Source organism: Sciurus vulgaris, assembly GCF_902686455.1.
Source record: "Sciurus vulgaris genome assembly, chromosome: 3".
NCBI classification, from domain to species: Eukaryota; Metazoa; Chordata; class Mammalia; order Rodentia; family Sciuridae; genus Sciurus; species Sciurus vulgaris.
The window spans coordinates 81,869,247-81,888,498 of NC_136463.1; the positions used below are offsets into that span (position 1 = coordinate 81,869,247).

Genomic DNA, 19,252 nt, shown 5'->3' on the forward strand with positions numbered 1-19,252 from the left:
TCTGCCACCATCCATATTTCTGATGTAGGTACTGGTCATAGCCTTCTTTTTTTCGGTACCAGGGACTGAACCCAGAGGTGTTTAACCACTGAGCCACATCCCCAGCCCTTTTTTATATTTTATCTTACAGGGTCTTGGTGAATTGCTTACAGCCCCCACCAAGATGCTACAGTTGGCTTTGAACTTGTGGTCCTCCTTCCTCAGCCTCCCAAGCCACTGGGATTATTAAAGTATGCTACCTCATCTGGCTGGTTATAGACTCTTTAATTGCTTTCTCAATTTCTTCCCTCTCTTCTCTCTCTTTGAAAAGCTAGTGGTCTTTTAAGATAAACTTGATTGTGTCAATCTTGAGCTTAACATCTCTTGATAATTTCTTAACGCCAAGGTCCAAAGTCCTTACTATGACTTGAATGGTCTCTTCTTACTCTTCTACCTTCAATTACCAAGTTCTAGCCATAGTGGTCTCCTTCCTGTTTCTCAGAGATTTGATCTTAGGGTCCTCAATTGCAGGCTTCCATTTCATGAAATGTTCCTCAGCTTTGCTATGTCTGGCTCCTTCCTCATTATTAGTTTAAATCTCACCTCTCAGAAGGAGCTCCTTCACTGACCACTCTACCAAAAGTATGTTACACAGCTCCCACTTAGTTGTTTTCTATAAACAAGGAATATTAAATTCCACATTTGCTCAATTATAGCATATGTGGTTTTCTGTTTTACTGGCTATCTCTTGGATTATAAACTGCATGAGGTCAGGGATAAAATCTGTTTCAGTCCTAGGGAATAATATTGCCCAAATCATATTGTTACATTGTGTATATGCACAAATATGTAACAACAAATTCCACCATTATGTATAACTATAATGTACCAATAAAAGTTATGAGGAAAAGTCCGTTTCAGTCAAAATGGAATAGCCAAGTACCAGAACAAGGTTTGGTGCATAATATGAATAAAAATATTTATTGAAGACTGTCTAGAAATGAATGACTCAACACTTGAGGGTGGGACTTATCTATTTCATTGCCAATAGTCACCTGGTTTTGAGCCCGGTTTTTTTTTTTTTTTTTTTTTTTTTTTCAATTTGAAAATTTTATTGGCTACACATCCTTCCCACCACCATCCTACTAGTCCTGAATTTAATTTGCAAAGGGAAGCAGAAACCAAAAAGGATTTCTTAGGTACTTGACAAAACTGAAGTGGGAAAAAAAATGTTTATAGTTACTGAAAATAAAATGTCTCAGTTAAGAAAAAAATTTTCTTTGTATATATTTTAAAATAGCTTTATTTTCCATTTAGGAACTGTGGAAATAGTTACTGATAATGTTTGGGAGGGTACCCCATTTTGTAATAGGTGGTCTTCCAGATTCTTTTCAAAGGGTGTTCACATTTCCTATAAATCGATGCTGTTTGGCAGAGCCTTCTATTCAGCTTTCTGACATCTTATCAAGAATTTGTAGAGGGGCAAGAATTCTTGCCCGATTAGTTTCCACAATGCAGCCGTTTAACACCATCTCATCCAAAATGATGTGTACTTTATCCAAATTAAACATTATATCTAGTTCACTCACTCGGCTGAAGTACTCATCTAAAACTTCCACAAAATTATGGACGAATTCATAAATAGCCATCTCATTCTCAGTGTCATTAACTCCAACCACAATGAAGAGAGCTGCATATTGCTGATATATCAGTTTAAAATCCTTATATTCAATGAAAGAGCACTGTTCATTGGATCGAGAGAGACAGCTCTTTATGACTTCTGTTTCTAGAAGTGTACGCTTATTGATCTCCACATGTTCATAGTACTTAGAAAGTCGGGTCTGCCCTTGTTTATTTACCATAAGGAAAAATTTTATCATTTTTTCCTGGTCAATATTTTTTCAAATAGAGTTTAAAAGTTATGGCAAGGGATGGTTGTAATTGGAACCTTGCTGGGGTCGGTGTGCAGGACAGCTATCGCAGCGGGGTTCCCAGCCCGGTGCTGGGGTGGCGGGGGGTAGATTGAGCCCTGTTTTAACACATCTGTCTACCCTATTTATCTACCCATTTATCTATTTTTTCACTCATGTATTAATCTAGTATTTTTTCATATTTTCTATGAAAACAGTAAACTACATTACTTTAACAGTTGTTTAAAATCAAAATTAGAATCAAATAATTTATCCAAAGTCTGAGTTCCTCATCTACTTCCCCTTCAAAATATTCTGAATATAAGAAATATAAATACAATTACATACACAAACAGATGTGGTAAACTGTCATAACTTTACAAGGAATACAAGGATAAGTACCAAGAAACTTAACAACCCTCATCAATGATGTCAAAGAGATATGACTTGGGTTCTCAGATTAACCTCAAAGATGGAACAATATTGTAACAAGTACTACTGGACAGCAATGATAGCATTCACGAGAGCATTCATTCAGCAAGGATAGCTCAGCCAAAAGAAAAACTAGGTAAAAGATAAAAAAGAAGTCCTACATATCAGTAAGAAAAAAACAAACTTTAATAGAAAACAAATCAAAGAATAAGGTTAGATGTTCATACTTAAGGAAATAAAAGTGGCATTTATGAAGATATTCAATCTAGATCACAGGGAAATACAAACCTAGATTAGGTTATTACTTTATTTTTTTCTGGTCTTTTTTTTTGGAGGGCACAGGAGGTAACTAGGTATTTAACCCAGGGGCTTTACCACTGAGCTACATCCCCAGTCCTTTTATTTTTTACTTTGAGATGGGGTTTCAAAGTTGCTGAGGCTGACCTCAAACTTGTGATCCTCCTATCTTAGCCTCCTGAGTTGCTGGGATTACAGGCACACACCACTGCACCCAGCTAGGTTATTATTTCTCAATAGCAACATTGGCAAAGACTAAAACTTCTGATCACGTAACACAACACCAGGAACATGATAAAAACAGGTACCTTCATCCACAGCTTCTCAAGAGTATAAATTATACCATTTTGATGGATGACAATTTGGCAATACTGATCAAAAGATAAAATGCATATGATATAGACCCCGCATAAATTTTTTTCAGACATCAATAAAAACTTTTAATGCTTTTAGAGATGTTACAATATCTAAAACACACCAACTCCATTGATTACTGATATAAGAGCATGAGTGTCTATTGTACTTGTCTCTGATTTTTTTAGTATGTTCTCACTAGTTATACACGACAGTAGAATGTATTTTGACACACTGTAAAGTGCAGCATAACTTCTCCTTCCTCTGGTTGTACATGGTACAGTGAGTCACACCAGTAGTGTAATCATACAAGTATATAGAGTAATACCAGCGTAAATTTTTATATAGCGTTCTGATATATTCAAGACCGTAAAATTTCCCATTTTAAAATGTACATTAGTATATTCACTATATTGTGCAACCATCACCACTAATTCCAGAACATTTCCATCACCCTCCTGCAAAATCTATACTTATTAATAATCAGTCTCATTATGCCCCTACCCATAAACTACTTTCTGTCTCTGGATTGCCCTTTTGCACGTTTCCTATGAAGGAATCATACAACACATGGCTGTTTTTGTTTTCAGTTTGCACATAGTATGTTTTCAAGGTTTATCTATATTGTAATATGTCTTTTTTATAGCTGACATTTGAGCTGTTTTACTTTTATGCTATTATGAAGATTACTGCTCTGTACAACTGTGTACAAGTTTTTGTGTGAACGTATTTTCAATTCTCCTGGGTACAGACCTAAGAGTAGTATTGTTGGGTCATATGGTAACTTCATATTTAACTTTTTGAGAAACTGCCAAACTTATTTCTGTGGTGGCTGTACCTTTTTATACTCTCACCATCAACATTCAAAGGTCCCAGTTTCTTCACCTCATCAACATGAAATTTTAATTTTTAATTTTTATTTTGAGACAAGGTCTTGCTATATTGCCCAGGCTAGCCTTAAACTCCTGAACTAAATTTGGTCCTCCTGCCTCAGACTATCAAATAGCTGGGGCTACAGGCATATACCACCATGCCTACCAACACAAGCTGTTTAAAATTGTTTCCATCTTAGTGAATGAACAGTGGTATGTCATTCCTTTTTACTGTTGAGTAATAGTCCATCGTATAGATACACTACTTTTGGTTTACTCATTCATCACTTGATGGACATTGGGCTCTTTCTAATTTTTAGCTATTATGAGTAGGACTACTATAAACATGTTAATACAGATTTTTATGTGTGGATATATATTTTCAAGTCTTGGGTACAACATATCTAGCAGTGTAATTTCTTACAGGAACTGTTTCATTACATTTTGAAAACAAGTATTAAAAACCTTCCAGTTCTGTTCTTATATAAATGGGAACTGAGGTTATTTTACCACCTATGATCACAGACTGCTTTTCTCTTTGCCAACAACTGCTGTACCAATTGGATTATTATGCTGCATCCAAGGAAAGATTAACTGTGCAATGTAATATATATGAATTTAAAGTATGATAATACTGTATTGAAAACCATTAATATCTGATAAATATTAATAGCTAATATTGATAATCATCGTCAATTTAGGCACGAAGCTGTTAGTCTTCTCAAAGCCAATTTCTTGTTCCATTTTTTTGGATGGATCTCTTGTTTATTCTATACAGTATTTCATAAACAATTTATGTATCCAAAATACAGGAATAAAATTTCTAACATAAATCTATATTTAATTTATAATATTTTCTAATATATGCTAAATTTCTGGAAAGTTCCATTTGAAAAAAAAATTATATGGTTGCTTAAACTTGGTATTTATTTTGTTATTGAAATATATATTATTTATTTGCCACATACTTTAATAGTGAAAGAATTAGTCTTTACCACATCTACTCTAACTAGTGAGCTTTTTTATTATGACAATTATATTTTTTCCCTTGCATGGATACAATACCCTTTCTAATCATGCTAATACAAATTAGAGTTCTTTTTCATGTTTGTTGAAATCATATCGCTCCTCCCATTCTCCTGTCAGTCTCACTGACAGGACTCACTGCTAAATATGGCATAACCTAAATCATTTCATTTCTCAGTATACCAATTTTCTCATCTATAAAATGAAGATGACAGTATTCAACTCACAGTGTTAACAGGTCTAAATGGAAAATAAATACTTAGTGCATTGTAAGTGATTAATATATTAACAATGTACACTGAGTTTGCCATCTTGCAAGAGGCATTGTATCTTCTTTTTCAAATACAATATGTATTTATTTTTAAAGAACATAAATATGGAGTATTAAGATGGTTATTTGAAGCAATCCATGAAACAACTGACAGTTACATACATAAAAATCGATGAAATTTTGAGTCAGGGAACCAGAAGTAGGAAAATTTCTTGAAAATGGGTGATATATACATTCTTTCCTCTGTTTACTGGTAAAGGAAAGCTGTTTTTACATGTGATTTGTAGGAACATCATACTAGAAAAAAATACCTATTACACCTATGAGTCCTTAGAAAAGGAAACTTGTCAGCATATAGTTAGATCCTGGCTTTTTGTTGTTAACTCTTTATCCCATCTATGTCTTCGGATTGGGGAATTTAATACATTTACATTTAAATGGCTGACAGGGAAACATACTTTTGTATCATACCTTTTTTTGGCCTTCATTTCCTCTATTACTTCCCTCCTTGTATTTTTTTTTTTTTCTTTTCTTTGGTAAACATTTTGATTTTCTTCTCACTTCTTTTTGTATATAGTCTATAAATATTTTCTTTGTTGTTACCATGAGGATCCTAATGACAATCTACGTTAAACTGATGCCAACTTAATTTCAATTACATACAAAACCTCTAGTTCTTTACAACTCTGCCCTCAACTGTTTTCAACACTGAAAAATCACATCACTACATATGTACTCTAACACAGATTTTATAACTATTCCTTATGCATTTATCTTTTAAATTCCACAGGAAATAGAAAGTGAAATTACAAACCAAAAGTAAAATAACTGTTCTTACAAGTGTTCATGTATAATTGCATATTTATATAACTTTATTTCTGTCAGCTCTGACTTACTGTCCAGTGTCTTTTCATTTCATCTTGACGGACTATCTTCAGCATTTGTTTTTAAGGCAGGTCTTGTGGTAATGAACTCCCTCAGGTGTTATGTATCAATGTCTTCTGACATCTGGAGTCAGTGAGGCTATTCCCCTGCTGTCAATGTCTTATTTTCTTCCTCATGTTTGAAGGGCAGGTTTGCTGGATACAAAATTCTCAGTCAAATACGTTGGTAACTTACATGTGTCATTCCACTGCTTCTGACTGGTAAGGCATTTACTAAGAAATTTTATTAAGGATTTCTTGTACATCTTAAGTCACTTTTCTCTTGCTGCTTTCAAGATTCTCCCTTGGCCTTTCAACAGTTTTATCCTACTCAGAGATTGGTGAGCTTCTTTTACTTGTATATCCATATCACTGGGAAATTTTTGGCCATTATTTCTTCAAATAATTTCTTTGCCCTTTTCTTCTCTTCTCCTTCTGATGGGTTTTCCTCTGGTTTGATTCTTCCACCAATCCTTGAAGATCCAGTCTTCAGAAGATCCATCTTCTAAGACATCCTTCTTAACATCTGTTTGCTAATGGTATCAATTTGTGTGTGTATGTATCATCTGACATGGCAAAATAACCAAAAGTAAACAGAAGCAGGAGCAGGTGCAAAGTCTATTCTTAGACTGTAATGAGTGAGAGTTATACATTTTTAGTATTTTGCTTGAGGGCAATCTCAATTCCTTCAAAAAGCAGGGGAAAGCCTCACTGACTTCAGATGTCAGAAGACAGAGTTAAGGACAGGCAGAACATCCAGAAAATTGAGGATGAAATCCTGAAAGGGAAAACTCAGCAGAAAGTAGGTCCCGAAACTACATATACAAGTCACCTCAACTCTGGGTGACATATGAACTATATATGCAAAGACCCCAGAGTTCCATGAAAAAGCAATTAGAATCTTAAAAGAAATGAGTAGAGATATTACTCCCCAAAAAGGAAATAAAATATGGAATGTAGGTCCAACCAAATTACTCATTTTCAATATACAGTCTAAGTTGTAACAAATGTATTCAGCTAGGTAACCATCACCATCGCAATCAATTTCTAATACTCTAAAATGTTCACTGTATCCCTTTGTAGTATACCAACCAAGCCCCAGACAACAACTCATCTGGTTTTGGTCACTATCAATTTTGTTTGATCTACAATTTAATACAAATGGAATTATACAGAGTTCCACTGTATAACTACACAACATTTATTTTAATCCCTTTTCTTTACTGATGGACATTAAAGTGAACTTGTGCTTGGGGTATTGTGATTAAAGCTCCTATGAACATTTGTGTACAAGGTTTTATATAATGTTTTCATAAGTGGGGTTTGTCAGGTGGTATAATATAATAAGTGTGTTTAGTTTTTATAAGGAAATACCAAACTATTTTCCAAATGATTGCATATTTTTATATTCTTACAAGCAATTCTTCTCTGCTGTTCCACTTCCTTTCCAACACTTGGTATTGAAAGAATTTTTAATTTTAACTATTCTAGTGAATGTGTACTGACATTTCACTATGGTTCTATTTTTTATTTATATCCCTCATTGAGCAATGTTTAATACATATCCTTTATTGCAGTAAAAAAGATTTTTTCAAATTAAGTTCTCATTATGAATGGACATTAAATTTTATTCTATGTAAATTATACTTCAATTACATTAATTCAGGGGGAAAAAAAACCTCTACACTAACAGCATACCTGATGGTGATTCACTGAATATTTTCTTCTTAAGATAGAGAAGACACTCTATCCCATCACTGCTATTCATCACTGCTATTGATCATTTTAACAGTGGTCTCAGCCAATGTAATAATGAGTTTAAAAATAAAGACTGGAAAAGAAGTGAAACTGTCCCCAGAGATGATAATTTACACAGAAATCTTAAGGAATTAATGAAGAAAAAATATTTGAAATAATGTGTATTTAGCAAGGTCTCTAGACACAAGTTTCATACACAATCAATTGTACATTTAACCAGGAATACAAGCCAGGTTTAAAATCTCAAAGTCAGCAGGGCACGGTGACACAGGCCTGTAATCCCAGTGGCTGGGGAGGCTGAGTCAGAAGGATTTCAAGTTCAAAGCCAGCCTCAGCAATGGCAAGGTGTTAAGCAACTCAGTGAGACCCTGTCTCTAAATAAAATACAAAATAGGACTGGCTCAGTGGTTGAGTGCCCCTAAGTTCAATTCCTGATACAAAAAAACAAAAAAACAAACAAAAAAAAAAACTCAAAAAAACTGGTCAATGTAATTTACCAAAAATATACACAGTAATCTATATAGAAAATCTTATTAATTTACAAAATGTAGAATTAATGAGTTTAATTCCTTTCCCTTATAGACTCACCCTACCTTAACTATATCTAGTCCTATTGACTTTATCATCAGCACTCATTTTTCTTCACTTCCTACAGTCAATCATTACTTTTCATAGTAACATCATTAATACAACTATCTTCCAGGTGTCTCTAAATTGTAATTCTATTAGTTATTGGCTACACTGTAAACAGAGTGACAGAGCTAAAATATGTCTTACATTTGGTATATAAATAAATCCTTAGGTAAGTATGATCCTTTTACCTGTCTTTTCCCGACTTTATATTCCAGTCAAATTAAAACATTTTTTAAAATTTCTCAAATACAGCATTCCTGTCTCTTTACTCTGAAACTTTGCATATACTGCTGCTTCTTTCTGAAACACTTCTCTGTATCTCCGGTACCTCTGTCATTTCTCAAGAAAGTACAACAGGGTTAAAATTTAAAAAAGAGAAAAAATAATAAGAAGCATTTAACAGGTTACCAAAGAGGTTTATACAATAGGTAATGAGAGCCTAAATTAATGTTATTATAGTATGAACACATGAAAGAAATGTAAGAGAGAAATAATGATGTGAAATAAAAGCAAGTACTATATGAACTGTTTATACTGAACCACGTGAAATAATGGTCATCCTCTATGTGACTTTTCCAGTATTTATTCAAGCCTGATAAAAGAAATAATTCAGTAACTTTGAGTTATGTGTTAAAAAAGAAAATGAGATGGGTGTGATGGTGCAGCCTGTAATCCCAGTGGCTCAGGAGGCTGAGGCAGGAGGACTCCAAGTTCAAAGCCAGCCTCAGTAAAAGTGAGGTGCTAAGCAACTCAGTGAGACCTTGTCTCTAAACAAAAAATACAGAATAGGGCTGGGGATGTGGCTCAGTGGTTGAGTGCCCTGAGTTCAATCCCTGGTATCCACCCCCCCAACAACAACAACAATAAAAAACTTCAGCTGGGCATAGTGGCTCACACCTACAATCCCAGCGAAATCAGGAGACTGAAGCAGGAGGACCAAGTTCCAGGCCAGCCTGAAAACCCTATCTCAAAATAAATGTAGCACCCTAGGTTCAATTCCCAGTACAAAAAAAAAAAAAACAAAAATGTTGACAGATAAATCAAACTATTCCACATAAATAAAGCCATATTCAATTGTTGTAATATTTTATTAAGTTAGAACAGAGATTTCCAAAATGTCATTCTGGGGCTTGCAACTCAAGCATCACATGGAAACCAGTCATAAAGACAGTCGATAATACAAATAGTAATAATAAATACTAGTGAGGATGTGGAGAAAAAGAAACACTTTTACGCCATTGGTAGGATTCTAAATAAATACAACCACTATGGAAATTAATATGGAGATTCCTCATGCCACTCCTCGGTATATAGCCTAAAAAATTAAAATCATACTATAGTGATGCATGCATATACCCATGTTTACAGCAGCATAATTCATGATAGTCAAACTATGGAATGATACAAGGTGTCCATTAATGGATGAATGGATAAAGAAAATGTAGTATATATACACAATGGAGTTTTATTCAGTCATAAAGAAAAATAAAATTATGCCATATGCCATATTCAAACAGTTGTAACTTGAGATCATTATGTTAAGCACCCTAAGTCTAACTCAGAAGGTCAAGGGTGGTATTTTTTCTCTTTTATGTGGAAGCTGGAAAGGAAAAGGGAAAAAGAAAGGTAAGGTAAGGTAAGGTAGGGTGGGGTGGGGTGGGGTGGGGTGGGGTAGAGTAGGGTAGGGTAGGGTAGGGTAGGGTGGAGTTAGGGTGGGGTGGGGCCTCATGAAAATCAAAGGAAGATCAGTAGAGGAAAGGGACCAGGGGGTGAAAAGATGGGAGGGATAGGAGAAGTGCTGGGAAATAAGGGCCAAATAATATTATTATCTGGTGTACTTGTACCAATGTATAACAAATCCCATCATTATGTACAACTATAATGTACCAATAAAAAATATGAAAAGAAAAAAGTAATAGGATTAAATGAGATATATGCAAAACACTGTTGATTAACAAAGCTACAACAGATATTTCATAAATTTTACTACCTTATTCCTTTCTCTTTTGAAGAATGAGGCCCCTTTCCTTCAGTGTATGCATTACCCTTAAAACCTTAATATAAGTTTCACACTGGCAGGTAGAAATGGGATATTAACTATAAAATCTGACTCTAAAGATCCTTCCTTGGACTCAGTTTGGTATCTCACAATTCTTCTGCATATTTAAATACTGAAACTGCAATCCAGTGGAAAAGAATGACAAGGAGAATTAGAAAGACCAAGGTTCTGCCTTGAAATAGTTTAGGTTTTATCTCTTTGAACTGAAATAATGTCTCATGAAAAATAAGTGTTAGAGTAGATGATCTCTAAAGTCTCTTTTAGGTTTCTAAAATATTCCGGTTCTAACTTTTCTGAAGAATTATTTTAGATGATAAGCAAGTAAACCCTTGGACCTAGGAATACATTGCCATTTAAGAAGGAACACTTGAAACATAATGAAAGACAAAGTTAGAAAAAGTAGGAGAGAGCAAAGATCAACCTAGTACAAAATTCCTGTTTCCCTAAATTCATCCTGGTCTAATTAGGTTTAGAACAGAAATATCTTCTTGTAAACAAATTTATGTGATGTAAGTTTTATCTCTTGTAGGAAACATAGGAAATATTAGTCCTTTTGGAATACTTTCTCAGGAACAATATTCTTATTTCACTGCATATTGGTCATCAATGCATTAACATATATTCATAGTAATAAAGGATTTTAAAGCAATATCAGTACAAAATTTTTTAAAAAGCATCACATAATGGTTATCTTTGCCACTTTTTGGCAAAAAAAAAAAAAGGGGGGGGGCATAAAATCTGTCTTGTTTCTTCTCCAATCAATCTGAAGTCAAGACTATGGCTAGAGGGTCTGATTTATGAGCACCAGCAAGATAATCTAAGAACTGATTGATTTTTTTTCTCTCCATGCAGTATCACAGACATCTTTTAGGTATTTTCTCAGCTAACAATTTACCTTTCTGGGAAAGGATCCATTACTGACATTTCACCTAATATTCATATTTATTTATCAAGAAATAGCAGTATAACTCAGGACGCTTGGAGAAAGTCAACTCATCTGAAGACAAAGTATGAGGAAAGATTGTTTTAATTTCAATTCAGTTTAGCATTTATTTTCACTGAGACTATCTGGCCCTTGGTTTATTTTTATCACATCATCCTCATATTTTCTTCTGGTTAGCTTGTGATGTAAAAGTCAATAAATGATACCAAAAACTAAATAGTACGATTTAACATTTTACATTTATTTCCCACTAACGATTCATTCACAGAACCAGGTCTCAACCATGACAGAAAAAAAAAAACTAAACCAGATGTGGTGGCACACACCTGTCATCCCAGCAACTCAGGGGCTGAGGCAGGAGGATCACAAGTTCGAGGCCAGCCTCAGCAACTAAGTAAGACCCCGTCTCAAAAAAAAAAAAAAAAAAAAAAAAAAAAAGGTCTGGTGATGTAGCTCAGTGGTAAAGTGCTTCTGGGTTCAATCTCTAGCAGCATACAAACAACAACAACAAAAACAAAAACGAACAAAAACTAAACAAACAAAAAACCCTACTTTCTCATTATGTTATTTTTATTTTCTATAGCCATTCTATAGGTATAGTCTTATAATGGATTTTTAAAACACTCATTCAGAGAACCATGTCTTCTGCTTCTTGGTTTTTATAAGCTGTACATAATATTTCCTTAAAAATGAACTCCTTTTACGCTAATCAAAAGGATATTATAGTTTCTGTAAGTCTATCAAGATATAACCACGTAGATATATAAGGAATTCAACCAAAATTTGCAGTAAACCCTTCACCTAGGTTCATAAAAAGATGTATTTCCTTCCTTAGCGTATTTTATAATGTTTAATTAACAAAGTCAATAGTTCTACTATTCATCATATAGTTATCTTTAATTCTATGATCTGATGTTTCTAATCAAAAGAACCATGATTACAAATACTATGAAATTATAGCTATGAAATTTATTATCATTTGCGAGGGTCTCTTTTAAAATTTTTTTTTTTTTTTGTGACCCTGGGGATTAAACCCAGGGACTTGTGCTTCCAAAGCAAACATCTACCAACTGAGCTATATCCCCAGCCCTTAAATATTCTTACTTGGAAAATTTATACTGAACCAAAAGATTATTTGTTAGAAATACTTCTCCATGAATACCATAAAAATCTAATTTGATTTTAGTGCAAATTAATAGGTCTCAAGGTATTTTAATTTTTATGCCCAGTCATCTTAAGTCAAGAGGCATGAATTAGACTTACTTTTCTTTTTCCAGTTTCCTAGGATACACAATTAATGAAGCTGGAACTAGATTTATAGGCTGACTTATAATTATGAAAACCTTAAAGGTAATAACTTCTGATATCAAAAACATCAAGAAAAGGGGAACAAAGATATAAGAATTATCTCTAACAGTTTAAATAAAAATTTTAAAACTCATTAGATCAGTAAACATTTAAAACAAAAGGACTTTGTAGTTTGAACAGAGATAAAAACTAAAATAAAAATGAAACTTACTGGGTTATCTGTAGAATCATCAGCCAACTGTAAACCAAAATAGTCTCGCTCAGTCAAATCAAGATGCTTGAAGACTATATCCAACAGAACTTGTCCCAGATCATGTTTCTGGAAAAAAAACATAAAATGAAACCGATTTTGCTTTATAACTGCTTGACTTTTTGTCCTCTTCTATTAAAATGCCAACTGTTTGTATACTAATGATTTGGTTTAGAGGAAACCTTCACATATAATAGGTTTTTAAGCAAACTGGTTCAATAGTACATAATAAATATGAAGATTTTTTTTTTTTTTTGGTTTTCAGATTTAAAAATTCCTATTACAGCTGATTTTTTTGTATCTTTATTTCTTTTTTTTAATTTTTTTTCCATTTTTTAAATTAAAACTCATAAATTTACATAGGGCAATGTTGTTTGATTCATTCTATTTTTATCCCTTCCCCCCACCCCTCTTTTCCCTCTATACAGTCCTTCCTTCCTCCATTCATACCACCCTCCTTATCCCTAACCCTAAACCTAACCCTAACCCTAACGCTAACCCCTCCTACCCCCCATTATATGTCCTCATCCACTTATCAGCGAGATCATTCGTCCTTTAGTTTTTTGAGATTGGTTTATCTCACTTAGCATGATATACTCCAATTTCATCCATTTGCCTGCAAATGCCATAATTTTGTCATTCTTCATGGTGGAGTAATATTCCATTGTATATATATGCCACCGTTTCTTTATCCATTCATCAACTGAAGAGCATCTAGGTTGGTTCCACAATCTGGCAATGGTGAATTGAGCAGCAATGAACATTGATGTGGCTGTATCTCTGTAGTATGCTGATTTTAAGTCCTTTGGGTATAGGCGAAGAAGTGGGATAGCTGGGTCAAATGGTGGGTCCATTCCAAGCTTTCTGAGGAATCTCCATACTGCTTTCCAGAGTGGCTGCACTAATTTGCAACCCCACCAGCAATGTATGAGTGTACCTTTTTCCCCACATCCTCGCCAACACCTATTGTTGCTTGTGTTCTTGATAATCGCCATTCTAATTGGGGTGAGATGAAATCTTAGGGTAGTTTTGATTTGCATTTCTCTTATTACTAGAGATATTGAACATTTTTTCATATATCTGTTGATTGCTTGTACATCTTCTTCTGTGAAGTGTCTGTTCATTTCCTTAGCCCATTTGTTGATTGGATTATTTGTATTCTTGGTGTAGAGTTTTTTGAGTTCTCTATAGATTCTGGAAATTAGTGCTCTATCTGAAGTATGAGTGGCAAAGATATTCTCCCACTCTGTAGGCTCTCTCTTCACATTACTGATAGTTTCCTTTGCTGAGAGAAAGCTATTTAGTTTGAATCTATCTAAGCCAACAAGGTGAAGATTTGGACCTACTTTTTCTTCTATACGATGCAGGGTCTCTGGTCTGATTTCAAGGTCCTTGATCCATTGTGAGTTGATTTTTGTGCAGGGTGAGAGACAGAGGTTTAGTTTCATTCTGTTGCATATGGACTTCCAGTTTTCCCAGCACCATTTGTTGAAGAGGCTATCTTTTCTCCATTGCACATTTTTGGCCCCTTTGTCTAGTATGAGAAAATTGTATTTATTTGGGTTTGTGTCCATGTCCTCTATTCTGTACCACTGATCTACCGGTCTATTTTGGTGCCAATACCATGCTGTTTTTGTTACTATTGCTTTGTAGTATAGTTGAAGTTCTGGTATTGCGATACCCCCTGTTTCATTCTTCCTGCTAAGGATTGCTTTAGCTATTCTGGGTTTCTTATTCTTCCAGATGAATTTCATGATTGCTTGCTCTATTTCTGTAAGGTACGTCATTGGGATTTAATTTCTTTCTTCAGTGTTCTGTAGTTCTCATTCTAGAGGTCTTTCACCTCTTTTGTGAGATTGATTCCCAAGTATTTTATTTTTTTTCGATGCTATTGTGAATGGAGTAGTTTTCCTAATTTCTCTTTCTGAAGATTCATCATTTATGTATAAAAATGCATTGGATTTATGAGCATTGATCTTGTAACCTGCTACTTTACTGAATTCACTTATGAGTTCTAAGAGTTTTCTGGTGGAATTTCCAGGTTCCTCTAAATATATAATCATGTCATCAGCGAACAGGGATAGTTTGAGTTCCTCTTTTCCAATTCGTATCCCTTTAATTTCTTTGGTTTGTCTAATTGCTCTGGCTAGAGTCTCAAGAACGATGTTGAACAGAAGTGGTGAAAGAGGGCATCCCTGCCTTGTTCCAGTTTTTAGGGGGAATGCTTTCAGTTTTTCACCATTCAGAATGATATTGGCCATGGGCTTAGCATAGATGGCCTCCACAATGTTAAGGAATGTTCCCACAACCCCAATTTTTTCTAGTGTTTTGAGCATGAAGGGATGCTGTATTTTATCGAATGCTTTTTCTGCATGTATTGAAATAATCATATGATTCTTAACTTTTAGTCTGTTGATATGGTGAATGACATTTATTGATTTCCGGATGTTGAACCAACCTTGTATCCCTGGGATAAAACCCACTTGATCGTGGTGCACTATCTTTTTAATATATTTTTGTATGCGATTTGCGAAAATTTTGTTGAGAATTTTTGCGTCGATGTTCATTAAGGATATTGGTCTGAAATTTTCTTTCCTCGATGTGTCTCTGTCTGGTTTAGGTATCAGGGTGATATTGGCTTCACAGAATGAGTTTGGGAGGGTTCCCTCCTCTTCTATTTCATGGAATACTTTGAGGAGTATTGGAATGAGCTCTTCTTTAAAGGTTTTGTAGAACTCGACTGAGAACCCATCTGGTCCCGGACTTTTCTTTGTTGGTAGGCTTTTGATGACCTCTTCTATTTCATTGCTTGACATTGATTTATTAAGTTGTGTATGTCCTCCTCGTTCATTTTAGGTATGTCTCTAGAAACTTGCTGATGTCTTCGAGGTTTTCTGTTTTGTTGGAGTATAGATTTTCAAAATAGCTTCTAATTATGTTTTCTATTTCACTCGTGTGATATTTCCTTGTTCATTCCGAATTTTAGTAATTTGAGTTTTCTCCCTCTTTCTCTTTGTTAGTGTGGGTAAGGGTTTATCAATTTTGTTTATTTTTTCAAAGAACCAACTATTTATTTTGTTAATTTTTCCAATTGTTTCTTTTGTTTCAATTTCGTTGATTTCGGCTCTGATTTTAACTATTTCCTGTCTTGTACTACTTTTGGTGTTGGTCTGCTCTTCTTTTTCTAGGGCTTTGAGCTGTAGTGTTAAGTCATTTATTTGTTGATTTCTACTTCTTTTGTTGAATGCGCCCCATGAAATAAATCTTCCTCTAAGTACTGCTTTCATAGTGTCCCAGAGATTTTGATATGATGTGTCTTTGTTCTCGTTTACTTCTAAGAATTTTTTAATTTCCCTCCTGATGTCTTCTGCTGTCCATTCATCATATAATAGTGTATTATTTAATCTCCAAGTTTGGAGAAGTTTCTGTTTTTTCATTTATTTCTAATTTCAATCCATTATGATCTGATAGAGTACAAGGTAGTATCTCTATCTTCTTGTATTTGCTAACAGTAGCTTTGTGGCATAAAACATGGTCTATTTTAGAGAAGGATCCATGTGCTGCTGAGAAGAATGTGTATTCGTTCTTTGTTGGATGGTATATTCTATATAAGTCGGTTAAGTCTGAATTGTTGATTGTGTTATTGAGATCTATGGTTTCTTTATTCAATTTTTGTTTGGACGATCTATCCAGCGGTGAGAGAGGTATGTTAAAATCACCTAATATTATTGTGTTATGGTCTATTTGATTTCTGGAATTGAGAAGGATTTGTTTGACGTACATGGATGAGCCAATGTTCGGGGCATAGATATTTATGATTGTTATGTCTTGCTGATTTATGCTTCCCTTAAGCAGTATGTAATGTCCTTCTTTATCCCTTCTGACTAGTTTTGGCTTGAAATCCACATTATCTGAAATGAGGATGGATACTCCAGCTTTTTTGCTGTGTCCGTGTGCATGGTATGTTTTTTCCCATGCTTTCACCTTTAGTCTATGGGAATCTCTTTCTATGAGATGAGTCTCTTGCAGGCAGCATACTGTTGGATTTTTCTTTTTAATCCAATCTGCCAGTCTATGTCTTTTGATTGATGAGTTCAGGCCATTAACATTCAGGGTTATTACTGTGATATGATTTGTATTCCCAGTCATTTGACTCATTTTTGTTTTTTGACATGATTTGGTTTCTCCTTTATTTGGCTATTCCTTTAGGCTAGTTCCTCCCGTTGCTGATTTCCATCGTTGTTTTTCATCTCTTCCTCATGGAATATTTTGCTGAGAATGTTCTGTAACGCTGGCTTTCTTTTTGTAAATTCCTTTAGCTTTTGTTTATCATGGAAGGATCTTATCTCATCGTCAAATCTGAAAGTAAGTTTTGCTGGGTATAAGATTCTTGGTTGGCATCAGTTTTCTTTCAAGGCTTGATAAATGTTGTTCCAGGTCCTTCTAGCTTTTAGGGTCTGGATTGAAAAATCTGCTGATATTCTTATTGGTTTCCCCCCGAATGTAATCTGATTCTTTTCTCTCACGGCCTTTAAAATTCTGTCTTTATTTTGTATGTTAGGTATTTTCATAGTAATGTGCCTTGGTGTGCGTCTGTTATAATTTTGTATATTTGGAGTCCTATAAGCCTCTTGTACTTGGTTTTCCATTTCATTCTTCAGATTTGGGAAATTTTGTGATATTATTTCATTGAATAGATTGTTCATTCCTTTGGTTTGTTTCTCTAAGCCTTCCTCAATCCCAATAATTCTTAAATTTGGCCTTTTCATGATATCCCATAATTCTTGTATATTCTGTTCATGATTTCTCCCTTCATGAGATAAAGTAGTTTGGAAGCTTCTAGCTATAAATCAGAATCCAATCTCAGAGCTGAAATATTAAGGACATTTAATAGAGGTGAAATAGATTCCAGAGCTAGCTAATTCAGCAATGAAAGACATAATCAAGGACCAGATTTCTTACCATCTTTTCTGTTTGGTCAACTTTGTTTTCACGATTAAATATTTTGTCTTCAATATCTGAGGTTCTGTCTTCCAGGTGTTCTATCCTATTGGTTATGCTTTCTATGGAGTTTTTAACTTGGTTTATTGTTTCCTTCATTTCAAGGATTTCTGTTTGGTTTTTTTTTTCAGTATCTCTAACTTTTTATTGAAATGATCTTTTGCTTCCTGTATTTGCTCTTTTAACTGTTGATTGGTGCGATCATTTAATGCCCGCATTTGCTCTTTCATCTCCTCCTTCAATGCCTGCATTTGTTCTTTCATCTCATTGTTTGCTTCCCTGATTGTTTTAATTATGTACATTCTGAACTCCTTTTCTGACATTTCTTCTGCTGTGCTGTCATTGGGTTTTATTGATATAGTATCTAGGTTTGTTTGGGACATTTTCTTCCCTTGTTTTCTCTTTGAAAATGTCTCCTGCTTTCAGGCTATCATCATGGTATTCTTATCAGTGCCACATTAATTATAAATATGATTAATGTATGTACACATGTGTAATTAATGTATACGTTAATTATATATACATATATATATATGTATATATATCTCCATGGCATTTTTCTCATACCTTTTCTTATATTTAAATAATGACCGAAAAGTAACAGGCTTGACTAAATATAATTTTGTGTAAAATAATGCCATAAAAAGGGAAACAAAAGATGGTAAAAATTATTTATAGCAAATGTGAGAAAGGACTATTATTTCATTATGATACTCAGAGAGCCTCAGGAAAATGTCTCATTCTAATCTCACTCTGACCCTACAGTGTAAGAATTATTTATTATCCGTTAGTTTTAGTAACTATAACTTCCCCAAGTTCCATAGTTACTAAATTATGGCACAAACATGATTGTATTAATTCCCTCAAAAAAACAAATGAAACAGATAAGTAAAAACACAGTGAAATGACTAACATGTTTAGTAATAAAGGAAATAAAAATGGGAAATTACAATGACAGGACATGTGTAAACAATGAAAAAAAATAAACTCAGTGAGCAAGATTAAAAAATACTCATTACTGCTAACACTGTAGATAGATAAAATCTGTTGGGAAAGGAATTTGGAAATGTTAACCAAAAGCAATAACAATATTGACTACTTCTGGGATTTTAACTTGAGTAAATGACATAAAAGCCAATATTGGGGGAAAGAACTAAATACACCAGTTATGTTCATTGCAGTGTTAATTATATAAGAGAAATATTAGAAAACACAGTAGTTAATAGTGATATATTT

The 19,252-nt window shown here is 34.1% G+C and overlaps 2 protein-coding genes across 15 annotated transcripts in view; both read right to left on the reverse strand.

Moving 5' to 3' along the window:
* Positions 1-19,252, reverse strand: part of PTPN4 (protein tyrosine phosphatase non-receptor type 4) — a 201,600-nt gene that overhangs the window by 109,581 nt on the left and 72,767 nt on the right. For 12 of the 14 annotated variants that reach the window (XR_013762604.1, XM_079132171.1, XM_079132168.1 and 9 more), the window contains one exon: positions 12,977-13,084. Coding sequence is in view for 13 of the 14 variants with exons in the window: in XM_079132171.1 (XP_078988297.1) it covers positions 12,977-13,084 (108 nt within the window). In the remaining variant the exon portion in view is untranslated. Of the gene's footprint in view, positions 1-6,037; positions 7,737-12,976; positions 13,085-19,252 lie in introns of those variants that run through there. The other 2 variants (XM_079132161.1, XM_079132160.1) reach the window with 1 other exon arrangement.
* LOC306656688 (AP-4 complex subunit sigma-1) lies at positions 1,206-6,017 on the reverse strand. The gene has a single exon (XM_079132187.1). It carries the CDS (start codon positions 1,857-1,859, stop codon positions 1,425-1,427), a length of 435 nt encoding a protein of 144 aa, XP_078988313.1. The 5' UTR covers positions 1,860-6,017; the 3' UTR covers positions 1,206-1,424.